General features: G+C 57.9%; 1 protein-coding gene across 1 annotated transcript; it reads left to right on the forward strand.

Annotated features, from left to right (window-relative positions):
• Positions 1-970: 970 nt before the first annotated feature.
• IMPDH1 (inosine monophosphate dehydrogenase 1) lies at positions 971-18,297 on the forward strand. The gene is made up of 15 exons (XM_070369271.1): positions 971-1,223; positions 5,567-5,665; positions 7,817-7,865; positions 10,557-10,658; positions 10,803-10,877; positions 11,142-11,348; positions 11,500-11,587; positions 12,401-12,600; positions 13,226-13,316; positions 13,566-13,661; positions 14,987-15,130; positions 15,224-15,368; positions 15,920-16,063; positions 16,192-16,275; positions 17,533-18,297. Exons 1-15 carry the CDS (start codon positions 1,054-1,056, stop codon positions 17,552-17,554), a joined length of 1,716 nt encoding a protein of 571 aa, XP_070225372.1. The 5' UTR covers positions 971-1,053; the 3' UTR covers positions 17,555-18,297.
• Positions 18,298-18,304: the final 7 nt, after the last annotated feature.

The raw sequence follows: 18,304 nt of genomic DNA on the forward strand, positions 1-18,304 counted from the left end.
CGTTTACCATTTGCTCCCTCAGATTGTCATGTTTTTGTAAAAATATATTTAATAAAACAGATTTTTGTCAATTGCTTATGTTCTATCTATTCTGTCTCCTTAAAGAAATTGCCTGAGACGAAGGACGCTTATTTTTCCTTGCCAACTCTGCTAGGTGCTCAATCATTGCTGACAATGATGATAACAATTTTGAAAGAGGAAAAAGTATTCTTTTTAGTCAGTAGATGAACAGAGGTTTGCACACCTGTGTGCTCAGCCCCACTTCCTGGTTATAGGGTACCCCAGGCGAGGGAAAACAAGGTCCTTTTCCTTAAGGAGCCTGCAGTCTTATCTGTTCCTTCCTCAGACAATGACAGGTAAGGGCTAAGGGAAACCTGTTTTCCTCCTAAGAGAATCTGTTGAACAGGTGAAGGGCTCGGTAGGCAAAGGCAGATGGATAATCTCCCAGCCTATCCTCCAGGAGGGCATGGCAACCCACTCCAGTATTCTTGCCTGGAGAATCCCCATGGACAGAGGAGCCTTGGGAGGTCCACGGGGTCGCAAAGAGCCGGACACGACTGAGCGACTAAGCACACACATCTTGCTCTAGCAAGGTAGGTCTGAGGCTGGCCGGTAGGAGGCGCTTCAAAGGACCGAGCCTCGGTTCCCAAGAAGAGGAACCGACGTAAGACGCGAAGTAAGCCCCGGCTGCGCTCTTTTTTGATTTTCCCTTGGAAGGGGCCAGGAAAAACTAGAAGGTCCGGGCAGTGGGGAAGGGGTGGAGGTCTTCTGCAGTTCAACTTCCATCTCCCAGCATCCTGTGGCGGATCCGGGGATGGGAAAGACAGGCTGAGTTTCGGTAGATGGGCCGGTGGGAGAGTTTTGCCAGCGCAGCGGACTCCCGCCCCGGAGCAGCCCCGCCCGCGGCACTGGAAGCCCGCCCCCGGCGCGCAGGCTCCGCCTCGGCGGCCCCGCCCCTTCCCCGGACTCGACTGGGCTGCACTCACTCCCGAGCGGTGGCCCGGGAGCCTCCAGGAGAAGAGGCTCCCGCCCGCCTCGAGCAGCGGCCTCCGCATGGAGGAGCCACGCGCTCCGCCAGCAGGGTCGGCGCCGTTCCCGGTGTCTCTGCAGGGAGGCGGAACCGCTGATGTTCCGGAGCCCGGAGCCCGGCAGCACCCGGGACACGAGACGGCGGCGCAACGGTACAGCGCCCGCCTGCTGCAGGCCGGCTACGAGCCCGAGAGGTGACGCCCAGGGCAGAGCGCGCGGGGCGCATCCGGGGCGGGCGCGGTGGCCCTGGGAACCGGGCAGCGCTGCTGGGGAGGGAAAGGGCATATCCCACCACTCAAGCCCTCTTATCGCCTCAACCTGAAACTTCCTGAAACTGGGCTCAGATGCCACACACCCGGCTTTGTTTGGGGATGCAAGCGGGCACTGTGCCGAGGGCTCAGTGCTGAGTTGCACCAGGGAGCAGGTCGGGAAAACAACGATCCCTAAAATCTGAGCCCGGGGTCTGACCTCAACTACACACCCGATAATACCTGGTCCAAGTGGCTCCAACTCAGGGGGTTCAAACCGAACCTGTTGGAGTCCAAGTCCAACTTGGCTTACTCCTCCTTAGCTGTCTCCTCCTAGAACTATCTTCAGAGTCTTACTGTCAGGGTGGGTGTCCAGATGGATGACCCTCTCAGAGCCTGGTAAGGACACAAGCCCCTCCTCCCCCATTCACTGAGGTCTGATGAGACTGCCAGTGCAGCTCACCCCAGGGTCTCTCTTTTAAGATTCAAACCCGGCTCTGCCCTTACCCTGCTGGGGTCTGTAAGGGTCATTGGAGGAAGAGTGGAGGTGTTGATCTGGGCCCCAGGGGACTGACTGAAAAGGAGACAGTGGCTAATCTCTGGATTGTACCGCAGCTTGAAATGCAACCCACTGTCCTTCTGGTCCAGAGGATTTGGACTTCTTTCTGTGTCCCATCTGTTGGTGCTCAGCAGCTTGGGGAGGTGACCTGGAAGCTGGGTTTTTTTTTGGGGGGGGGGTGGTTGGTGGTCTGGGGGAATTAGCTCTGCCCAGGGGCTGGCCGCTATTATGTAAGAACTTTTAATGGCTTAAGGGGCTGCTGGGTGAAACCGGGCCCCTCCTGCCCCGGAAGGCTGGCTCTCTAGAATTGACTCAGTTTCGGGCACCTGCATCCTTGCCATCCTAGAAACCCAGCTACTGGGGCTCAGGGTCTAGGGTGACAGAGAGAGGCCATAGGAGGAGAGGGGCCCAGGGGGGCTGGATGGAGGCAGTGCCTTGGTTGGGGCAGGTGTTGCAAGAGTGTCATTTTGGAACTCAGACCAGGGCCATGCAGGAGCATCCTTTCTGCAGACTGTACTTCTGCACCTGTGCTATCGCCACCCCCACCAGATTCTGAAGAGCTGGTGTCAAACCTGAGACCCAGCCAGGTGGCGTAGTAAGATTCAAAACCTGCTGGCTAGACCTCCATCTGCCAGCTCTAGTTTAGAAACTGTGGGAAGAGGACAGGGTTCCATGAGAAGTCTAGGTCTGAGGCCAGAGTTATTGCGCTCTGGCTTGAACCTGGACAAGCTAGGTCCCCTAAACAAGCTCAGCAATGTCAGTGTTAATGCTCCTCCCCACAACTCCCACAAATCTCCCCTTGGAAGTGTTTTGAAAGCTTGTCCCTTCAAAATAGCCCCAGACTAGAAAGAGACCTCCGGGTTCCCTGCCTGGATGTGGGTGCCTGGCTGGGCACCATTCCCCCCCTTTTGAAGGAAGGGCCTTGATGGGGCTTGGCCTGCTCTCCTGCTCACAGCTGATAGGTGTGGAGCCTCAGGGGACCATTGGCCCTTCCTTGAGCTGGGGAGGCCCACCGGTTGCTTGGTGTCTCCTCCCCAGGGAGGAAGCAGCTGGGGAAGATCAGGAAAAGGGAGGAGGAAAGCTGAGGGTGGGGGTGGGAGGTGGATTAACAGTCTCTGGAAAAGGACAGCCTAACCCAGGGCTGAGCCCAGCAGCTTAGAGTAATGAGATGCCCGGACACAGGTCAAAGCAGGAGGAGGTGGGGGGGGCGGTGGCGGGCAGTGGGCAGCAGAAAGGGAGTGGGGTTGTGAGGTCTGTCATGCTGGGAGGAGGACTCTCCCCACAACTCAGCCTGATGGCAGCCCTCCTCTCCTGGTTCTGAGTTCGAGGCGGGGCAAATGTCATACTGAGGTCACCTGAGCTGGCAGACCCCAGCTGCTGTCCTGGGCCCCAGCCCTGGGGGAACCCTAGCCATCCATGGCCCACGTTGCAGGAGACAGTGACCCAGAGCAGACCACAGGGGCAGCCTGTGTGCTGTTCCTGCCATGCCCTTCTAGCTTCATCTTTCTGTGGCTAGAAAGGTGCCCAGGAAGCAACTGGCGCTGAATGGCCAGTTGCTTCCTCTAGCCAGGCTCACTGCTCTGCCTCCAGGCGGCTACTAGGAGGTCCTCATGCTTGTGCCCTCAGGATAACCCCTTTCCCCATATGGCTCAGATCCTCTGCATGAGTCTGTGAGTGCTGAGGTATCAGGTACACCCTAGGTATCCCTGGCAAGCTGGCCCCAACTCCCACTCAGCAGAGAACCCTAGCAGGCCCTCCTCAACACCAGAGGGCTTCCAGGGGCCCCCATCAGGAGCCTCCTTCAAACTCCCGAGTTGGAGAGGGAAGTTTGGGAATCTGTGATTTTTCTGGTGCCCCGCAGTAAGAAAGAGGGCACAGTGGACATCTGTGAGTCCCCAGCAGCACTCTAGCCTCATGGGCCTCATCGTTCTAGCTCTGTGGGAAGCCTCCCCTTCCCTCTCACACAGATGGAACAGTCTCTGTTTTCCTGGCAGGGTCCCGGGGAGTCACTGAGGGAGGCTGGGCATCTCAGGGAGGCTCCCTTGGGCTCGGCTGCCACCACACTGGTGAGAGGTAAACAAACCCAGCCTCCAGGGCTGGGGACAGGAGGAGGACCACAGACAGCTGCCCTGCCAAGGAAAGGACAGGGTCCCTGGCCCACTTGTCCCTCATCTCACCAAGGGACTAGATGAGGACAGAGGGAGGAGAGGGTGGCATTTGGGCCTGGGGCAGGGAAGGGGCTGACATCTGCTTTCCAGCTTCTCGTCAGGGAGTAGCATTAGCAGTTCTGGTCACATGAAGGGGAAGGGCCAGCCCCAGACACCCCACCTCCTCCCATGGGAATCAACCTGCTACCTAATCTTACTACCTTCATGTAGAAATCTGGGTCTTGCTGGGCATCCAGGGCCACCAAATGTCTGCTTGCGGAAATTCTCAAGACTTCCCTAGCCTCTGTCCTAATCTGTATGTATATTTACTTGCCTAAGTCAGGCCTGTGGTTCCCCCCCACCCCCAGCTTCCCACCATGCTACCCTCCGAATAAAAGCAAACTTTGCTCTCTGGGGCTAAACCTCCCTGGTATCCACAATACTCTCTCAGCTGAGGATAACACAGGATGTCAGATTGAAGCATTAGATCAGGAACCAGGGGTAGTGCCTGTCCCCAACCCCTCCTGAACTGTAGGTTTTGCATCTATAAAGCAGGGGTGGGGGGAGGACACCTAATAATTGGCAATTAGTAGGAGTTGGACACGACTGAGAGGACTTCACTTTCACTTTTCACTTTCATGCATTGGAGAAGGAAATGGCAACCCACTCCAGTGTTCTTGCCTGGAGGATCCCAGGGACGGGGGAGCCTGGTAGGCTGCCGTCTCTGGGGTCCCACAGAGTCGGACACGACTGAAGCGACTTAGCAGCAGCAGCAGCAGAGTAAATGTGATCATTTATGAAAAATGCCTTGTAGACGGCAGAGGGCTCCAAAGCCACCCAAAGGTCTGGGATTGGCATTGTTCAGATGCCTGACCCCTAGGAATGATGCCCGGTTGTGGGGAGCAGGGTGGGGGTGCACTGCAGAGAAGGTATACAACCTCAGACTCCTGTGTGTTGGGCAGCTGCCGGCCCAAACCAGTTCCTCAGGGCTCCGGGCCCTGATTCGAGTCTGAGCCTTAGTCTTGGGGAAGATAAACCGTGTGAGAGGTTACCCTGGGACTAGGCAGCAGGGCCCCGGGGAGACTCATGCCCGCGGGGTCGGTGGCCTGGGTGGCCCGGGATGCTGGCCCTGGCGGAGGCGCTGCGGGGAACCTAAGAGGCGGGACTTGGAGCGGCGGAGGGGCCGTGTCCCGACCTGGCTCCGCCCCCTCCTCCGGTGAACACACGCCCTCCGCCGCCCCGGTTCCCAGCGGCCGCTGTGCCACTGCGGGTAGCCCTGGGCGTGCGCGCGGCGGCGGCTGGGCCGGGCTCCGCGGGGCTCTTTGTGCTGCTGGGGGCGGAGGCGGCGGGCTCCCGAGGGAGGGGCGGGAGGAACGGGGGTGCCAGTGAGGGCGGTGCCCGGGGCCCGCCCCGCGGCTGCCGCAGCCCCCGCCCCCGGCCCGCCCAGCCCGCGGCGGCAGCGTGGCCGTGGTGCGGCGTCAGCAGCAGCAGCAGCAGCAGCAGCAGCCTCGGCGGCGGCAGCAGCAGCAGCGGCGGGGCGGCCCGCGCGGGTGTTTATGTCGGGTCGCGGTGTCTCCTGGCAGCATGGCGGACTACCTGATCAGCGGCGGCACCGGTTACGTGCCCGAGGATGGGCTCACTGCGCAGCAGCTGTTCGCCAACGCCGACGGCCTCACCTACAAGTAAGCGCTGGGGGCCTCAGCCCCACCTGGGCGCGCGCACTAACGCGCCGCGATCCTCCCAGGCCCCGGCCCTGCAAGTGCGCCGCTCGTTCCTGGGTGACGCCCGTGTCCCCGGCCCGATTCAAGCCACTTGGGCTGCGGCGGGAGCGAGCAGGGGTTGGGGGTGGGCGGGTGCGGGCAAGGCCGGGCCAGGGAAGGAAGGCGGCCCGCGCCGAGAGCAGACGGACGGACGTGGCACAGCGACATCGCGGCCCTCAGTGCCATGCCCTGTTTCTGGCTAGATCCGGGTCCGGCCTGCCCCCTTCCTCTTTCCTCGGGGCATCTTGACCGCATGAAGGGGGCACTGGGGGCGTGTGAGAACAGGAGATGTGGTTCTGGAGACTTTTCCCAGACCTTGGTCCAGGACACTCTCACTCCCAGCGTCACCACGAGGGCAAGAGTCGGTGCAGGGGGTGAGGGGGGGAGGTGGTGGTGCTCAGGCAGCTGCTTGGGTGTTGCCCCCAGGATATGCCCAGCTGGGCAGTTGGGATGGCTCTTTTTTTCCACCCTCCAGTCCAGCCCACTTTCCACGTGTGCCCCTGCCTGCCTACAAGTTAGTACTGGTGTTCCCCACTTGGCCGGAGTATTCTTTGACGATCACCCACCCAAGCCCTCCCCACCCAGGATTTTTGAAGAAGACAAGACCATTTCCCTCTGGCTTAGTGTGTTTTTCCATGGGCCCTGGGCCAGTTGTCCTGCTGGCTGCAGGCCTGGCACTAGCTCTTCTCTTGGCTGCAGGACTGTGTCCATGCCAGGAAAGAGCATCAGGACCTGGGACTAAGGGTGGAGTAGGGATGCTCTGAGCCAAGAGCATCCTTGCCCTGTCCCCTGCTAGCTCCTGTCTTTGCCTATAAGCGCTCCTGCCTGGCAGGCTGTTTCCCTGGACACCAGGATACCCAATCATTCCTGAGGAGTGTCTCCTCTTGCTTGTCTGCGTAGCTGAGATGTGGGCCAGGCGAGGGGTATGTGTGATACCTAGAAAATGCCAAGGGGCCCAGACTCCAGCATTTCTTTTCCTGCCTCTAAGTGAGCCACAGAGGCCTCTTCACTGTACAGAAGGGCCCCCAGGGGACAGGGGCAGTTAAGATTATTTCTTTGGTGGTCTTTGATGAAGTGGGATAGAGTATATATGATATATTTTTCAGTGGTGTCTCCCAGGAACACTCCCAGGGAGTCGTTCTACACCCTGGGGCAAATTAAAGACCCCACTCATCCCTTCCACCCTGTAGCTTCTCCTTCTGGCCCTGGGGTGCCTGCTGCTTTGCTTAGTCTGGTTGGGAGTGTTCCTGAACACCCTGAGACGTTTACTTTTGGGCGTGTCTGTCAAGGCCCTGAGATTGCAGGCCCGTCAGGCCTCCTGGGCTGTGGCCCTGTGCTTTGCGGCACCTGGGCAGGCCTGTACCCCTCTTCTGGGGATTGCTGGGACCATGGCCCAGGTTAGTGTTGGCCACTGCCAGGCTTTGGCTGGGCCTCCTGTGTTGTGGTCCTAACCGTAAGGCCCCTTCCTCTTGTTTCCCATCCCAGGCCGTGTCCGTTGGTTGCTCCAGTCCAACTGGGCAGAGCGTTAGGGATGCCTGCTCTATTGGCATGTACCCCATGCTCAGCCCCCTGGGGTCCCTTGGTGCCATTCTGAGCCCTGTGTGACTCAGCAGCCCCAGCACTGGGCCGAGCAGCTTGCTCTGTGCTGTGTGGTGTTCATGCTGGGTGGCGCTCCTACACTGTTCTCAGGTGCCTTCCGTGTTTATTTATCATCTCCCCGCCTCCAAGACTGAGAAGTTTTCAAGGGCAGACCCTGTATCCACTGGGTGCAGCCTTATGGGAATGTCTGGGTCCCTTGATGAACTCTGAGCCCTAAAGGCAATGGGTGTTTGGGGCTAGCTGCCCTGGTGGCGCCCCAGGACTACAGAGTTTGTGCCACGTTTGGCTCTAGCTCTCTGGGCTGAGGTTGACAACTATCAGGGGGCACGAGGGTGGTTCAGTCCTGAACAGGTCACAGGGTTCAGATACTCGGCTCCTTTCCCCAGCTACACACTGCTTCCCCTGGAGTGGCAGGCCCTGCCCCTTTCAGGAACCCCCTCCTCACCCAGTAATGCTCACTTCCTTTCTTCACAGCGACTTCCTGATTCTCCCAGGATTCATAGACTTCACAGCTGATGAAGTGGTGAGTAAAGGGCGAGGGGCTGTGTGTGTGGCATAGTACACCGATCTCTGGCTCAGGGGTGTGGGAGAGAGATTTTTCTGGGGAAGGTGGATGTAGCCATTTGTGCTGTGGGCAGTGGATTATGCCTGATGGGTTAGAGGCAGTGATGGGGATTCAGTGGGATCCTGAAAGGTGGGTCTGGCCTGGGGCCTGCAGTGAAGTTCAGAAAGGCCCAGGGAGGGTGTGGGGTGGATGAAGGTGTGGCTGCTTTATTACTTACTGGATTTCTTCTGAAGTGCTAAACAAAGATACCCTAGAAGCCAGTAAAATTATGGAAACTTTGGAAGAGGTGGACAGACTTGTTTGTGGATCCATGACTTAGATGAACTGGTGAGAAGATCTGAAGAAGTTAGATTGTGGTCTAATACAAGGAAACAATGCTTCTCTTAACCGGTGGGGCTTAGGAATAAACTGAATCAATGACCAATATCCTTTATACTATTAACATGAAAAGTGAAAGTGAAGTCGCTCAGTCGTGTCTGACTCTTTGTGACCCCACGGACTGTAGCCTATCAGGCTCCTCCGTCCATGGGATTTTCCAGGCAAGAGTGCTGGAGTAGATTGCCATTTCCTTCTCCAGGGGATCTTCCCGACCCAGGAATCGAACCCAGGTCTCCCGCATTGTAGGCAGATGCTTTACCGTCTGAGCCACTAGGGAAGTCCTACTATTAACATATGACAACCCAAATTTCCCTGGTGGCACAGTGTTTGAGAATCTGCATGGTAATGCAGGAGACACAGGTTCGATTACTGGTCTGGGAAGATTCCATACGCCTCAGAGCAACTAAGCCTGTGCACCACAACTCCTGAGCCTGTGCACCTAAAGCTGTGCTCCGCAGCAAGAAAGGCCACCGAAACGAGAGGCCCTCACACCACAACGCAGCGTAGCCCCTGCTCACCACAACTAGAGAAAGCCCATGTGTAGCAAGGAAGACCCAGCACAGCCAAAAAAAAGTTTTTTTAAATAATAAATAAAATTTTAAAAATACGCAACATTATAGGAGCCAAGAGGCTAAATGCTAATGGGTGTTAGTCATTTCATGGAAAAGTTATCCTATGATGAATTAGTATGCATTTTAAAAAAAGTTTTTCTGTTGCTGTTATCATTAATATTTATTCAGGTTTGATTCTTATGGAACGCCAGAGGGCCTGAGTGTGCCCAGATCTTTTATATGTTGGGGAAGCTCACATCCAGCTTGTGTAGTCAGTGCTGACCCAGACAGATTGTTAAGGGGACATTAGGACTATTCTGGATATTCCCTTTGTGATAGCAACCTGGAAGCCTTCTTGGTTTGGCTGTTCAGTTTCACAAAGTGAAAGTGAGCAGCCTGGCCTTGTGCTGGTGCTTCCCTGGTGGCTGAAATGGTAAAGAATCTGCCTGCAATGCAGAAGTCCCAGGTCCGATCCCTGAGTCAGGAAGATCCCCTGGAGAAGGGAATGGCAACCCCCTCCAGTACTCTTGCCTAGAAAATCCCTGTGGACAGAGGGTCCCGGTGGGCTGCACGGGGTCGCAAAGAGTTGGACACAGCTGAGCAACTAACACTTGACTTTGTCCCAGATCCTGGGCAGAGTGCAAGGAAGAGAGGGATGGAAGAAGCCCACTGGCCATCAAGGGTCTCCTTCCTTTGGTCTATGTCAGGAGGCTGTGGCTCTTCTGTGCTAGGACAAGCGAGGACAAGGGAAGTTTTCTAGACTGCAGGCCCAAGGTTCTCGGCCTGACTCTGGGAATAGACTGTAGGGGTCCTTGAGTCTCCAGGAAGTTATGTAGCAAAGTCTGTGTCTGGGGGTTTGGGGGGCTAGGATCCACAGCTGTTAGCCTGAATCTCGGAGGCGTCTGCAATCCGGCCTTATCTACTGCTCACAGGCAGATGCTTCCTGAATACCCTTGCCGTCTTGACCTCTCCTTTGAGCTATGGACAGGTAGTCACCTTCTCCCCGGCTGGGCTGCCTAATAGACTCCTTCCCATGCCTCCATCTCACCAGGCCCCAGAATCTCCCACCTGGACCCATCAGCAGCCTCCCTAGTGGTCTCTCTGCCTAGACCTTGTCACCCAGAATCCCGTCTTCACATTGGAGCCTGAGCGAACTCTTTGAAACACAAATCAGATCATGTCTTTCTTCTTCTTGTGGTCCTCCAGTGGCTTCTCATCGCAAAATTGAATCCAAGCTCCTCCCCAAGGCTTTCAAGGCTACACATCCTTGCCCCCCTCCCCTCCCCGTCTCTCTCCCTTCCCTCTACTCTGCTAGCTTTTTCTTTCTTAAATGCACCTCAGGGAGAACTGGAATCAGAGGCAGGGTTTCACATACAGTTCCCTTGACCTGGAAAGACTCCTGGACTTCTACTTGACTAGTTTCCCTTTGTCATCCCCTCAAGAAAGGTTTTACCAACCACCACATTCTTCCTCCAATGGTCATTCTGCCTCTTGCTTTTCTTTGGAGCCTTCACCCCAACCAGAATCATCTTGGATATGTTTCGTGAGTGTCATTTTTCTTTCCAAGTAGAATGTAAGCTCCAGAGGACGTAGCAGAGACCTCATTCGCTTTGCTCACTGCTGTATCCCCAGGGTCGGTGCCAGGCACACACAGGAGCTCAGTAAGTGTTTGTTGAATGAATGATAACACTTTTCACGTAGACCACGTCTCCACCCTCAGGATCTGACTTCAGCCCTGACTCGGAAGATCACACTAAAGACGCCACTCATCTCATCCCCCATGGACACTGTGACGGAGGCTGACATGGCCATTGCAATGGCTGTGAGTTGGGCACGTGGGTGGAGACCCCAGGGCTGGGAGGACTGAGCAGGGTGGGCCGGACGTCAGGAGGAATTGGAATCAGAGGTGGGGTTGGCAGAGTGAGGACGACTGGCTGACTCTAACTGTACTTCCCTTCTACCCCAGCTGATGGGTGGTATTGGTTTCATTCACCACAACTGCACTCCAGAATTCCAGGCCAATGAGGTGCGGAAGGTCAAGGCAAGTACCAGGCCCATTCCCAGGAAGAAGATGCCCTCTGGTGGTCCCCTGCCTCACAGACCCTCGCCCCTCCCCAAACCTCCATTGCCAAGTCTGTGGGCCCGTGCGCTCCCTGGCTGATTCCTGCGGGGTCTTGTCTGCCCTTCCAGTGAGGGCACAGGGCTCACTGGCTTCCTGCCCCAGTACATTCTGTCCCCTGTGGCCAGACTGTACACCATCTCCAGCTTTCTTCCAGCCTTTTCCTTCCCCTGTCTCTGCCCTCAGAAATTTGAACAGGGCTTCATCACGGACCCCGTGGTGCTAAGCCCCTCGCATACCGTGGGTGATGTGCTGGAGGCCAAGGTCCGGCATGGCTTCTCAGGCATCCCCATCACTGAGACGGGCACCATGGGCAGCAAGCTGGTGGGCATCGTCACCTCCCGAGACATCGACTTCCTTGCCGAGAAGGACCACACCACCCTTCTCAGTGAGGTACCTGTGCGGCAGGGAGGGTATGGCTGGGGGCAGAGAGGACCCCAGGTCTGGGGCCTCAGGCTGGTGCCTGTGACCAGGGACCAGAGGGAGGCCTGGCTCCCTTCTCTCTCACCTGCCAACCTGCAGGCAAATGTTCCTGGCCCCACAGGTGATGACCCCACGGAATGAGCTGGTGGTGGCTCCAGCAGGTGTAACATTGAAAGAGGCAAATGAGATTCTGCAGCGCAGCAAGAAAGGTACCAGGGAGCAGGTGGAAAATACAACCCACCTCCCCACCCCCGCCTCCCATCAGAGCCCCCTTTTGCTTCACAGCTTTGCAGGTTGTCCCTGCAACCAGGCTGGGGACAGGTCTGAATAACCTCAGACTGGAGCATGATTCCTGAGGTCTCTTTCCTGGCTTAGGAAATCCCATCCCTTATTTGGCGTCTTCACAGTATGTTTCTCAAAACAACTCGTTCTGTGAAACACTCATCATGAAGAAAGGGCACTGTGGTCCTAGAAAGCCAGAGAATGCTTCTGTGTCCCCATCTTGCATAAGGAATGGTTCATTACTTTATCAAGGGCTCTGAGAAGTCCTGCAGTTAAATTCATTTGCCAGTGGGGTAGTTGACATAGTATTCATTAGGCCCCTATGGGAGCCACTGGGAAATGCCCCCGTGGCCCAGGCTGGATCGTCCTCAGGGGTGGCAGTGGATGGGACATATGTTCCCCCCGGCAGGACAACCTCACGTTTGTGCCCTGGCTAGGAGGTTTTGACCACTGTGGCCTGTGGCCCAGCAGGTGAAGGGCTGCCAGTGCGCAGGGGCTGCCCACGGAGCCCGGCCTAGCCACAGGGCAGGAAGAGTTCCAGGAACTGGGTTTCTTTGCTTCCTGTTCCCTGGGCAGAGGGCCAGGTCCCTAGGAACACTTCCTGGGTGGGTGCTGTCACCTAGTGGTGGCATTGGGTACTGCAGGGGAATCTCTGGCCTGGTCTATTTTCATCCTCATTATCCATCCTACCCGACCTCCAGAAGCCTGCTCTTCCATCTCACTCCTGCGTTCCTTGTCAGGAAAGCTGCCCATTGTCAATGATCGAGATGAGTTAGTGGCCATCATTGCCCGCACTGACCTGAAGAAGAACCGGGACTACCCCCTGGCCTCCAAGGATTCCCACAAGCAGCTGCTGTGCGGGGCGGCTGTGGGCACCCGTGAGGATGACAAATACCGCCTGGACCTGCTCACCCAGGCGGGCGCTGATGTCATAGTGCTGGTAGGGGCACTGCCCTGGAGAAGGGGCGGTTCAGTGGAGTCTGTACTTTGGAAGACCCAGCTTCACCTCTAATTAAGCCCAGTGTCAGAACTGGGAGGGTCACTGGGACTCTGACAGCTTAGAACTAACTGAGGAGCCGCCTGGGGCACTCTGCATGTAGATAACATGACCTTGATGTTTATCGCGCTCATTGAGTTCGATGGCTCACCAGGTGCCACACTAAGAACTTTATGTAGGTGAATTCAGTTAATCCTCATTGATTATAAAGCCCATTTGTCAGTTGGGGAAGCTGAGCTTCAAGAGGTTAAGTAATTTAGTTAGTGAGTTGGTGGGAATAGAATGTGACTCCAGGTCCCATCTCTTTGCTGTGAGGACTGGTCCATATTGTGGGTATGAAGGGGCTTTGTCTGCTGTGCAACTATCCGTGAGTGGTACTTACCCTCTGGGGGAGAGGCAAGCCCCTTTGAGAATCTGCTGAGAGTTGTCTAGTGACTGCCCAGAAACAGACAGGGGCGCATTCTCATAGGGCTTTCATTGGTTTGTCCACTCAAGACTCCCCAAACCCCCCTCCCTCAGTGAGGGCCCTCAGCCTCCACCCTCAACTTTCCTGGTCCCCTTCCCACAGGACTCATCCCAAGGGAACTCTGTGTATCAGATCGCCATGGTACACTACATTAAGCAGAAGTACCCCCACCTCCAGGTGATTGGGGGCAATGGTGAGTGCAGGGTCCCTGCTCACATCCTGGCCCTCGCCCCCTCACCGTGTAACCTCTCTGTGTCACTTGGCATCCTCTGGTGGTGGCATTGCTCCTGGCATGGGAGGTTGGGGGGGGGGTGCAGGAATGGGCTTTGGTCACAGTAGGTTGGTGGGGGGTGGGTATGGACTGGAGTCCCAGGACGCCCTTGGGCAGGGCAGGGGCAACCCATCCTGACACTCTTCCTCCCCTCTGACTGCCCCTCCCCAGTGGTGACAGCAGCTCAGGCCAAGAACCTGATTGACGCTGGTGTGGATGGGCTGCGTGTGGGCATGGGATGCGGCTCCATCTGCATCACCCAGGAAGGTGAGTGTCAGGAGGAGCGTGAGTGGCTGCACTTCGAACGTCCCCCAGCCTTTATCAGGCCCCAGGGCCTCACTCTCCTGCCACGAGTGCGTGCAGAGCGCTCACTCAGCCAGGCCCCTTCCTGGGGTTCAGGAGTGACCCAGGCTCAGACTGACTGTTTAGCCCACTGACTTGTGGGGAGACAGGTATCCGAGGAGGTGACTGTAAATTTTTGGTGTGTGTCAGTCTGCTTCTCCGATTCTGGTCTGGGAAGCCCAATTGGTGGGCCCAGGACTGAGGTATTTGGTCCCTTTAGTGAGGGTCATGTCTCCCAAATGCTGCACGACCTGTTTGGTCTTTAAGCCTCTGCTTTTAACTGTCTGGGCTTCCCTGGTGACTCAGATGGTAAAGAATCCATCTGCAATGTGGGAGACCAGGGTTCAATACTGGTTTGGGAAGATTCCCTGGAGGAGAATATGGCAATCCACTCCATTCCACCTCTGTATTAGCTGATCCCTGAGGTAAGATGTAGGCCTCTTCTATAAATTAAGGAATGTTAGTTGAGCACCTCGGAGAAGGCAATGGCACCCCACTCCAGTACTCTTGCCTGGAAAATCCCATGGACGGAGGAGCCTGGTAGGCTGCAGTCCATGAGGTCGCTAAGAGTCGGACACGACTGAGCGACTTCATTTTCACTTTTCACTTTCATGCGTTGGAGAAGGAAATGGCAACCCACTCCAGTGTTCTTGCCTGGAGAATCCCAGGGACGGGGGAGCCTGGTGGGCTGCCGTCTATGGGGTCGCACAGAGTCGGACACGACTGAAGCGACTTAGCAGCAGCAGTTGAGCACCTGCTGTGTGTCGGGCGTTGTTCTAAATCTTGGGGATGTGAAAAGAAAAAAACAGAGGTACAGGCACAGGAGACTTCTTTCCTCCTTTATCTAGCTTTGCATCCATTCCCCAGATATGTGTCGGTTTCTTAGAATTCTCACTTAGAAATCAATACTTAAGAGTCTTGGACAATGAAACTTAAAGAAATACAAACCAATATCCCAAAGGAGGCTGTGAGTACCTAACCCTAGTAATGGTGAGGGGTAGCTAGTGTGTGGAGAGAGGCGAGGCTGAGGTCAGTACTGATGCAGCCGCTGGTGTCCCCATAGGGCTCTTGTAGGTGAGGAGGTGCAGGTTCCTGGAATGACATTTACCCTACTGCTGTTGTTATTTTTATTTGCCACGTGAACATCCAGAGCAGTCCTTTTCGCCAAGTGGAGGTAAGGCGCAAGAGGCCTGTCCTTGGCCCCTATTGCTGTTGACACTGTTGACACCTGTCTTGTGTACCGTCCCCAGTGATGGCCTGTGGTCGGCCCCAGGGCACTGCCGTGTACAAAGTGGCTGAGTATGCCCGGCGCTTCGGGGTCCCAGTCATAGCCGACGGCGGCATCCAGACCGTGGGGCACGTGGTTAAGGCGCTGGCCCTCGGAGCCTCCACAGGTGAGGGGGCCGGTCCGCTGGGGATGGGGCAGGCCGGCGAGGGGTGGTTGGAGGGCCCAGGGGCTAGAGACCCTGACCCCCCAACTGCTGCAGTGATGATGGGTTCCCTGCTCGCGGCCACCACGGAGGCCCCCGGCGAATACTTCTTCTCGGATGGTGTGAGGCTCAAGAAGTACCGCGGCATGGGCTCGCTGGACGCCATGGAGAAGAGCAGCAGCAGCCAGAAACGCTACTTCAGGTGCCTGCCCACCCCACCCCTCCCCAGCCTTGGGCCAGCACATCGGCCTCCAGTCCTTTAGGTCCGCACCTACCCTCTGACTTCCCACGGTGGCACCCAGTCTCCATATTACAGCTCTGGAAACCGAGGCACAGGGCAACGAGTCACAGGCCCGAGACAGTGCCGGGGCCACAACTAGGAACCCACGCTTATTTGCGCTGTAGCACAGAGAGTAACAGCTTTAGGAGTCGTTCTGGGGCTTCCTCGGGGGTGCTGATGGTAAAGAACCTGCCTGCCAATGCAGGAGACATAAGCAACAGAGGTTCGATCCCTGGGTTGGGAAGATCCCCTGGAGGAGGGCATGGCAACCCACTCCAGCATTCTTGCCTAGAGAATCCCATGAACAGAGGAGCCTGGAGGGCTACAGTCCATGGGGTCGCACAGAGTCAGACACTACTGAAGGACTGAGCATGCCTGCTGGCTAGTAGCCCCTCTGCCAGTACCCTCGAGAGGTGGAGTGGGGTCCCCTGAGCCCTGGGCAGTGGGGCTCAGTCTTCCTGCCCTCCACGCAGCGAGGGGGACAAGGTGAAGATTGCGCAGGGCGTCTCGGGCTCCATCCAGGACAAAGGCTCCATTCAGAAGTTCGTGCCCTACCTCATAGCGGGCATCCAGCACGGCTGCCAGGACATCGGGGCCCGGAGTCTGTCTGTCCTGCGGTGAGTGCGGCGACTCAAGGGCCGCAGGTGGGAGGCGAGTGGGAGGTTCCTGGCACCCCCCTCGCTTCCTTTCTCTGTCTCTCCTCCCTGCTTGCTGCCTCTGACCGGTGCCATCTCCCCGCTGGCAGGTCCATGATGTACTCAGGAGAGCTCAAGTTTGAGAAGCGGACCATGTCGGCCCAGATCGAGGGCGGCGTCCACGGCCTGCACTCGTAAGTGTGGCGGCTTCCTGGCCCTGGCTGGCTGGCCCTGGGTCGGGCAGGCGGGGCCGTGGTTCAGAGGCTGAGCCGAGGTTTCAGGGACGGAGGCTGCGGCAGGGTGACCCCAGCACCCTCTCCTTCAGGGCCTGGCCCACCCTGGAACCCCGCCCTTTAGCCCCCCATGCAGGCAGGCCCTCCCCTCCCCTCGGTGGTCTCACCCCCCAACCCCCGAGCTGGGCACGGGAGATGTGACCACTTGTCCCTCCCAGCTTCCCAGCCCTTGCTTGCTCAGAAGCTTGGTGGCTGGTCGCAGGGCTGGCGGTGCTGGGCTCTCGCTGGTGGTGGCATCAAGCAGGCCAGTGGAGGCTGGGGGCGCAAGCCCTTGGTAGGGAGAAGGGCAGAGAGACCGATGCCAGAGCTGGTGCTGGGGCAACCATGGGCGGGGGTAGCGCTAGTTGGCAGCAGTAGTTGCAGGCATGCAGCCCCGCCCTGATCGAGAGGGCCAGTCCCCCCAGGCAGAGGCGGGCATCTAACCTGTGTCTCTTTCTGCCCCATCCTCCCATAGCTATACCTTTCTGCCGTGTAAGTAACTGCGCTGCCCGGGGCCAAGCGTAGAGTAGAGCAGCGGGCAGTCTGGGTGGGGCCTGGGCTGGGGTGGGGGGCGCTGGGCTGGAGGTGGAGCTGGGGTGTCATCATGGGACTTGGACCCTAGGACTACATCCTGGTGGGGGCAGCTGGCCTTGGCCTCCCCTGCAGGGGAAATGTCCCTTCCTGGGGTGCAGAGAGGCGTCCCTGACCACAGGCCTGAGGCTGTCCTGCCTGGGACCGGACCCAGTGACCACAGGGGGCTCAGGCCACTGCGCCTGCACGGGTGGGTGGAGATGTGAGCGGCAGAGCCCCGGCTTGGTCTGACCTCTTCCTGTGAGGATGGGCCGTGCTGTCCTTAGCCACCTCCACCCCGGCCCTGAGGACAGACCCTCCACCAGCTGTGGCCCGAGGAGCATGGCTGTCTCTGGGCCTGGCCTGGCTCTTCCGGGAGCCTTGGCCTGAAGTGGATGAACAGAGGCACTGGGCTTGCTTCCTGTCTCTTCCCACCCCCGACCCCCCACCGTGGCTGAGGGGCAGGGGCTTCAGCAGCAGCTTACTGCCTCCCCTGAGTCTGGGGGCCACCTGGCAGCCCAGGGCCAGCCTGGGCAAGGGGCTCTGGGAAGGCGGGGCCCGCTTCCCGCACGCCCACTCTGGGTTTTCGCTCTGCCTTTGTGCCTGCAGTTACGAGAAGCGGCTGTACTGAGGACGGTGGTGCCTGCGGCCGAGGCAGCGGAGGAGGCGTGCCCCAGGGCCCGGCTTTGGGCGCAGCCTCCCTCCGTAACTGAGCAGTCCTCAGACTTGCACTGCTGCTTCCCCGGCTCCTTTTCCAGGGAGAGAGGCGGGGGTGGGCCCTGAGTGTCCACTGCCCTTCCTTGGGCCTCCCCCTGCCCCCTACTCCCCCGCCCCAGTCCCCTCCACCCCTGCAGAGTCAGGACTGCTCCCGGGCTGGCTTGCCCTGGGAGTCCTCCCAGGTTCCCCGTTCTTCAGCACCCCCCTGAGCCCAGCCAGCCTGGACTCTCAGGCCCTGTGCCTGCCTCAGGTCTTTCTCGCTGCAGCCTGCTCCGGCCCGGCTCCCACCCCTGGGACCAGTGGCCCCTCCTGGCTTCTCCCGTAGGGCACCCCCCCACCCCAAAAATGGTGCTCTCCTGGCCTGCCTCCGGCCCCTTCCCAGGCTGCTGCGCCCTCAGCAGGCCTGACCTAGGCCGGAGGGAAGTCTCTGCCCCCTTCCCCTTGCCAGGACTCCCCAGCCCTGCTCCTCAGGCTGCCCGTCCCTGGCCCTGGGGAGGAGGCTGCCCACCATTCCCGACTGGCCCCCATGCCCGGGTGTACCGTCCCTGCCCTCTCCTCTCAGCTGCAGTTGAAGGCTTTAACTTTGCACACTTTGGGGGCCACAGTCGCGTCATTGTATGTTAAAATAATCTGAATAAATCAAGAGGTTTCAGCGCCTCTGCTG

Source organism: Bos mutus, chromosome 4 (genome assembly GCF_027580195.1).
Source record: "Bos mutus isolate GX-2022 chromosome 4, NWIPB_WYAK_1.1, whole genome shotgun sequence".
In the NCBI taxonomy this organism is placed as follows: Eukaryota; Metazoa; Chordata; class Mammalia; order Artiodactyla; family Bovidae; genus Bos; species Bos mutus.